Source organism: Juglans regia, chromosome 5, assembly GCF_001411555.2.
Source record: "Juglans regia cultivar Chandler chromosome 5, Walnut 2.0, whole genome shotgun sequence".
NCBI lineage: Eukaryota > Viridiplantae > Streptophyta > Magnoliopsida > Fagales > Juglandaceae > Juglans > Juglans regia.
In genome coordinates this window covers 17,409,577-17,417,546 of record NC_049905.1, presented here as the reverse complement: position 1 = coordinate 17,417,546, position 7,970 = coordinate 17,409,577, and the positions used below count along the sequence as shown (strand labels likewise).

The 7,970-nt window shown below is 35.2% G+C and overlaps 1 protein-coding gene across 1 annotated transcript; it reads right to left on the bottom strand.

Moving 5' to 3' along the window:
• Positions 1-239: 239 nt before the first annotated feature.
• LOC108995414 (zinc finger protein WIP3-like) lies at positions 240-3,334 on the bottom strand. The gene is made up of 2 exons (XM_018970987.2): positions 2,689-3,334; positions 240-1,087 (listed from the first exon to the last, which is right to left on the bottom strand). The coding sequence occupies exons 1-2, from the start codon at positions 3,229-3,231 to the stop codon at positions 650-652; spliced, it is 981 nt and encodes a 326-aa protein (XP_018826532.1). The 5' UTR covers positions 3,232-3,334; the 3' UTR covers positions 240-649.
• Between the last annotated feature and the right edge of the window lie 4,636 nt (positions 3,335-7,970).

Here is a 7,970-nt window from a genome sequence, read left to right as displayed (position 1 = left end):
ATTTTAGCAAGGTGAAGTTATGACAAAGGGTGGAGGTACTTGGAGCTAGACCCGCCCGTGCTATAACCCCAAAACATCCAAAGCACAACACAACATTAAAAAAAGAAGGTAAAAAAGACATAGGGATCGGAAGATCAGATCGAATGATAGATTGGCGGGGTAATTCCGATCTCATGTTTTCTTATCATTTCAACGAGAGAGAGAGAGAGAGAGAGAGAAGGAGCTGATAAAAATGTTCAAAAGATGACAACAACAATCAAAATCCTTTTATATAGATGACCAGTTAGCAATGAAGCTGACAAATTTTCCCCTTAGAAGAGTTGACATAATCTCGAACACTGGAATGCCAACTGTGTTACTGCTGCTAGGAAAAGAAAATTCATCTACTTCATCCCCTCAGGCAATCTGCTTATTAACATACATGACAACAATCCAAACTGTCTTGAGAGTTGAAATATATATATATATATATATAAAGATAAGCCCATCGGCCAGCAAATGCTCCGTAACAAACCGCTCCCTAGTACATTTGCCTGCTGGGCAATTTGTTGAGAGAATTGTTTGTTACTGAGCACAAGCTTAGACAAGCACGATCGAAACAAAGTACGTACGTACGTAGAGAGGAAGAGAACACATCTAATTATTAAGGTCAGGGAGCTGCAAATTCATCCTCAGAACCGGTGATGCATTCCTTGTCATCTTCAAAACCCTCAAGAGAAGGGTGGGGATAATGCCCCTTTCCAAAGGATCTGATGTGATCTTTCAGTGATCTCTTGTGTTTAAAGTCAGATCCACAGGTGCAATACCACAACTTTCCACAGTTCTTTTCATGTGTCCTCCAATCTCCTTTGACTGCAAATGATTTCCCACATTTTCTACACATAAATGGCTTTGCTCCATGCTTCCTTTTGTAGTGTGTCTGAAGTGTTCTGAAGTCCTTGAGTGGCTTTGCTCTCGGATGATTGATGTTGTTCTTGCAGCCTAGAGCACAACAATAGCAAGGTAGCCGCAGCATAGCTGCTGGTTGTGTTCCTTTAAGTGAATCTGGTCCTTTTCTGAACTCAGATCCGTGCCCCCACATGTGCATCTATATATGATCATCACCAAATCAAACCCCAAAAAAAAAAAGATCAGTACTTTCTTTCCAAGCTAAGTGCTATCCATGTTTAATTCATCTCAAACATGCATCAAATTTGTTGAAGATTAGAATCCTTGAAAGATGCAGAAATAAACTTCAAATCATTTGAACTAGGTATATATACATATATATATATAGATATATATTACTAATGAGCTTTGGTCATGTCATTATTGATGAAAACCATTGATTAGGATTAGACCATATGAAAAAAATATGATCAGGAAAGTAGAGCTTTCAAAAAGCTTATTGATTTTTTTGGCTGGTTAGTGCCTAATTGATGACCATCAGACCAGACGTTAATTATATTTACCTCATGCACCTTTCATAAAATGGTTGAGAATACTCAAATAATTAATTAAAGTAATTATAATGATTTTTCAACTTGCGAAGGCTTTTATTCACTAGTCTAAGTTTGGGCACTGAATACTTCACTACTATTCATAGAATACCTCAAAATAGTACCTTACTACTCAAATGCAACAAATTAATATAATGGTCCTTTTGATCAAAACCTAATTAAGGACGTTTTGATCTTCCAACCAAAAGGAAAGGAGATCAAGTGCTATATATGGGTCGACTTTGAAGGCTCATGATCATGATTTTTGCTTTCTAAACACCAATTAAGATTATTTGAGCTGGTAAGATTCTTCATTTTATTAGACATTTAGGTGATGATGATGAGAATTGATAACTTAATTTGTATCTTAACAAGAATGGCGTACGTCAAGACATGATGATCATGTACATACAAACTTTAAATTTTGATACGAAATTTAGCCAATATTATCTTCTTAGTTTGAATGATATCATGTAGCTAGCTAGCAAGAATATAGATAGACCTCATAAAAACAATGACGTACGTCTAGCTAACATAATGCTTGAAAAAAAAAAAAAAAAACCCTCCCCTTTTAATTGGAAATTCCACTCCTAAATAAAGTTTTTATCCAAACTCTACAACTTATAAGAATAATAAGATTAAAGATAACTAGATTATACATAAAGTAGGACCCATTAATTATTACTGATCCATCATATTATTTGCCTTAATAATGGATCAGCTTTCCCTAAATTTCTCCCTTTTTTTAGCAAAGTAGAAACACCTATTTAAAAAAGAAAGCTGATCAGGAAAAGATTTACCTTCCAAAAAGCAAACAGTACTAAGCTAGCTAGGGAGTAATAGTTATACTACTGATCATCATGTGGTTGCTCAAGAAAATGTGCATATTTACAACCCTCAGAAATTATCAATCATGTATCCTTAATTATAAACAAGATATCGAGCTATTAATAAACAAGATACCGACACCCCTCGATCGATCTATCCTGTTCATGTACCAAGAACATGCAGTACGTTTTCCTTTCTTTTTTCCTCACTAAGAAACGAACCAAGAACACAAAATTACGTGTTGCCTATATATATGTATGTATATATATGCTTATATTTTTCAATTCCACAAAAGAAAATGAATCGATGAACAGGAATACATATTTCCAGAAAGAAGCTGTGAAGAGAATGATGATGAGAAGTAACGTCGTCGTCGTCTAACCTGCATGTTATTGTACCTATTGAAGGTCTTGCTGCAAATGGAGCAAGCAAACTGCATCGGCCCAACAAGGATCTGTGCAGGAGTTGGTATCCAAAACCTACTCTCTGCGTTAAAAGAACATCCGTAAAAGCTTTTCTTTGCTGCTTGATGATCATCTTCTTTCTTAAGTTGAAGATCATAATTTTTCTTCTGATCTGCATGATTTGAATCCCCCCAGTTAGGCAAACCAATGTGCAAGGCTACAGTAACTTTCTCATTAACCTTCTCTTCTTTGATATTCGCTGAATTCTCTTTTCTCAGTCCCATATCTTCTTCCTCCTTCAACGTCTTCGTCACAGCAAACCTGCTTAGAAGAGGCAAACACTGCATCGTCTCCTGAACGAAATCTTTTGAATTCTCGGAAAAAGAATATGAAGAAGAAGAAGAAGAGGAAGAGGAAGAGGAAGAAGAAGAGGGGGAAGGCTTGAGCCACTCGATGAAAGTCGGTGACTGGAAGCACAGATTCTTGTCACTTACAATATGGAGGTCCGCCATTAAACTCATCTTCAGAGAGCTCCTTGAAGAGCCTCGATCCTCAGATGGGTTATATCCAGACTTTATGTGGGAAAGCTAGCACTTATAATAATATGGTCAGGAAAGGTGGTTTGGTTTGTCTTTTTGGAAATTCTACTGATCCCCCCGCGTTTCTTTCTTTCTTTCTTTTCTACCTTTGGCCTTTGTTTGGTTGGAGAGAGAAAAAAAGAGATCGAGGGGAGACTAATGGTGGGGTTACTGAAAATGACTCACACATGTGATCAGAGTCTCTAAAATGAAGAGAATCCTAGAATAGTATGAACTACTATCTGCAATCTTAACTTTATGCGCGCAATGTATTATTTCTTCTTTTGTAGTATTGTCGGATCCGTCCCAAATGCACATGGTCCTCATAGTACATTGACATTACGCCTACGTCTCCATTTAGGGAAAGCAAAAAAGTGGGACACTTGATTATACAGTAATGATCAAGATTGTGTTTGGATGGAAAGAATTTAGATTTCAATTTGAATTTGGATTTCAAGTCAATCATGATATAAAATTCGATTTTAAAAATTTTAAATTCTTTATAACTTTGACGTAAATCTAAATTCTAAACTCAAATGTTAGAGTTATTTTATTCTTAAATCGGTGTACTATAGAATACATCATCCACATCACTTAAATGATAAAAATTTTATTTGTAAAATTTAAATTTTAAAATTTTGCTTCCAAATCAAATTATTAGGAGTGACAATTCGTGTTTGCGGATCGTGTTCGTGTCGTATCAAGTCATTTATCGCATTTGACTATATAGGTCAATCTAACCCATTAAGCTAAACGCGTCAAATTTTCAAACTCTAATCCAACTCATTTAAATAATTGATAGTGTCATGTCAACCTTTTACCTGTTTAATAATTAGTTAAAAATAAGTCAATATGACAACTCATTTCAACTTATTTCATGTAAATGGATTGAACTGACATAGATAATTCATTTAACCTGATTAACATAGTTTCATATAAAATTTAAAACCCATATTACAACTTAACAATAATAAAATTGTTATTTTGAAATAAGATTTAAACGGTTTATTGCAAGTTGACCCGTTATTGACCTATTTGTTAATCGTGTTATAACGGGTCAACCCGTCTTGACCAAAACCCATATATATTAAATTTAGATCTACTAATTTCGTATCATGTTCATGTTGCGTTCACGGATTATGTCACATATTGTTACTCTTACAAATTATGTCATGTAAACACTTTACTAGTCTGTCATGTACTCTACATTAGCTTGAGAATAGATTTTTTCATTTTAATATGACAGAGGATTTACATTTTAAAGACCCATCTAAATCATTCTTCTCAAATCGATCGATCCAAACACATCCCAAAAGAAAAGAAGATAATATGCGTGGAATCAAAATAAAAATAGTCTTAATTAATTAATTTATTAATTACACACGCGCGTACTAATACTGCATGCTATTTATTAACATCAATATAAATAGCATTATATATATATATATATATTTATATATATATATATATAGCACATGATCCATCAGAGGAAAAGAGTTTTGTGCTTCATACATTATATAGTACATATGTAGATTCTACTAGTTATAAAACAACATTAACAAATTAATACAAAAGTTAAGAGTGTGACCAAGAAAATCTCCCTTATAAAGTGTGTATGATAATTACAAAGTCAGAGAGCTAGGCCGCATAAGCCTTTCTCATTTAAAGTAAGAAAAATGTTTGAAGAATGATGTTAAGGGTATTACAAGTTCTACATCCTCTTTATAAACCGATCATCATGTTATCATGTTAGCCGTTAAATTGATACAAACAACGTCGTCTCCCGTGTCTCAAGATGTGATATAAACCTAAAGACTACAAAAATAATTAAATTGAAAATATTCAAAGACTTAAGAACTAAATATAAACAACTAAAATTGAAAAATTCAACTAAAAATATAAATAGTAACTACGGGGGAAGTGCACCTCCTCCATTGGGTGGTTAATGATGAGGGCTACATGAGAGGAGGCCAGGGGTCTGATCCACTCACAAGGTCATCTTCTCCCGCGAACGATAGGATGGCTCCCTAGCCACCCCATGAAAAAGAGACCCCTCTTTCCTTGTGGGGTGACTTGGGCAACTCATAACAACCATCTTGTGGGAAAGTTCACTCTTTTAATACAAAGCAAGGATCTTGCTTAATTTTGCAGTTGAAATCTCAATATATCAAACTAGCGCGCATCAGCCATAGCCAAGTATGGCCATGCATCGGCCGTGCCTTTGATCATCAAAGAATGACTTAATTTCCTACTATAAAAACATCTATTATAAGAAAATTGCTTATTTATAATTAGTTATTTCCAGCAAAAATGATTATTTCCTATCAAAATGACTTTATTTTCGCCGCAAATAGTTATTATCGTCGCAAATAATCTATAGTGATCCCTTCAAGGTCGAAGCACCACACACCACGAATTGCACACCATCAATGTCATTATCATATTGTACCTCCTAGCCTCGACGATGGGGATAGCCACCATGGAGAGGGAATCCAACACCCTCTCCAATGGGTGGCAACCATGCAATAGCTTTGAATGAGGGAGAAACTATGCACTAGACATAGCTTTGAATGAAGCCCTATCCCCAGATTTTCAAAAAGACTCAAAACTTTTTTATTTTTCAAGATTTCTACGTACGTAAAAGCAAATTCTAATCAAATAATTTTTTTCCTGACGGCCACTAATTTAGAGGGGGGACCTCCCCTGCAAGAGAAGAGGGACCTCCCCTTTATATGAAAGAATCTGTGTATGATATCATATCAGTTCACAAAAGTGTTACGTAAATGTGTTAAAGTGTTACCCTAATATGATATCATATCAGTTCACAAAAGTGTTACAGTAAAGGTGATATATAATGCCTCTATCTAGTATTTTCCCTTTAATTTTAAATCGCAAAACTCAGCAAAAGATGAACCCCACAAAAGTACTATATATCCGTTGAGCATGCATGAATTAGATCAGTCTTAATCTTTGGGCAAACAAACATGCGTGCATCGATCGATCAGAGGTGACCCCAATTAAATTTAAATGCCGCAAGCTAGAAATTCACGAGGATACTGCATGTGAAACTAGTACTCCCCGACAACACCATATCTTCATTGAATCGTGATCAGCAGATAAAAACATATCACTCTTATTTTTTGTTCCAAACCCTTGTTGTTGTACTTATATAATTGGCCTGGTCTTTTATTCTCTAGCACAATCGGGCCAGTGGCTTAATTTCTAGAAGCCTAGCTATAAAATTTGCTGCGGTACTCACTTCATCTTGACGTCTCTATAAAGAGATTAATTACATAAAAATAAATTTACAAATTGGCGTGGTTTCATGAGATTTTTTAGATTTATTTTATAATAAAAGTTACTTTACAATATGATGTATCATATTAACCCACATCAGTTTGTAAGTGTAATTTTATGTAATTTTTTGTGGCTAAAATATTTCCTTATACATACATGTAGTCATGCTTCCTAATGTTCAATTCCAATCATGATCAGGGTCATAAGATGAGGATTTTTTTCTAATTTGGCAGTGATTGTGGATATTGATGGGTACTTTTCTATTTAAATTCATGATGACCTGATCAGTACTATATACAAGCATGCATCATGCACTCATTGCACACCCGCGCATTCTATTTTATTTTATTTTGTTTTGTTTATATATAATCTGATATTTAGGAGTTAATAATTATCTAATTAACTACAATTTACTTAGATAATCAATGATTATAATAAATTAAATATAGTGAAGAAAATAGTGAAAAGATTACAAAGTGTCTTAAAGTTTTGGATATATCATTACTCAACACAGAAGACTCTATGGGATTCCTGTCAATCACAAATAATTATGGACCAATATGCATGCTTTTTCAGTCCTCATCCTAATTTATGTGTAATTTGTACTTTATTTAGTTAGTTGTCCCATTGGAGTCACGGCCAATTGCATTCTTTTGCAAACAAGTTTAATTAGGACCCGTGTTAACATCGTGTTTCGTATACATTTAAGTCAGGTTTCGACAACTCAAATCTTTAAAAATGGGCATGCAAAAGATGGAGAGTAGTGCAACTTGGAGAGGGCGGCCTTGGGGGCGAGTAACCTCCAATGCTAAAATCAATAAATATTTTTTGAAGTTTGTAAATAAGTAAATGAGTCTAGGGATTAGAGAGATACATCTTACTCAAGATTTGTTATTTATACTATAAGTCTAGGAGGATAGATCGTGCATGCCCCCATGAAGTCCGCCTCCTTCGTACTGTTCCCTGTGTTAGAGTCTTTAAATGTGACGTGGCTCTTCAACAGCGTTATTAATGTGGCGTTTTGCCCAGGTAGTAGAGCCACCATTAATGCGGCGTGGTTCTCCGACCTCCTTCTCTCATACTATCTTCTTGATGATCCGTTGATGTCTTTCCTATCAGTAAATCAAAGGTTCCCCACATATTACGTTTGCTATCTGGGTAGACACTTGAAGGCTGAACACTACTCAAGGGGTCTTCAGATCAACGAGTTTCATCCCCTGCAGCACCATCCATCCGATAGGTTGCGTTCAGATGACTCTTCCCGTGGGCCAGGTTGGGGATTATTTGCCTTGGACTGGACCTTTGGTTTTACTTCTCTTTCATCCACAGGCTTCTTGGGCTTAGTAGAGGGAATATCCCCTTACAACCCGTTTGGTTTCATATTT

What these genes read in the sequence shown, in the direction of transcription:
- LOC108995414 (XM_018970987.2), bottom strand. Translation starts at nt 3,231, where the DNA reads ATGAGTTTAATGGCGGACCTCCATATTGTAAGTGACAAGAATCTGTGC. An exon ending in ATAGGTACAATAACATGCAG is followed by an intron (nt 1,088 to 2,688) that starts GTTAGACGACGA and finishes GATCATATATAG; the next exon opens with ATGCACATGTGGGGGCACGG.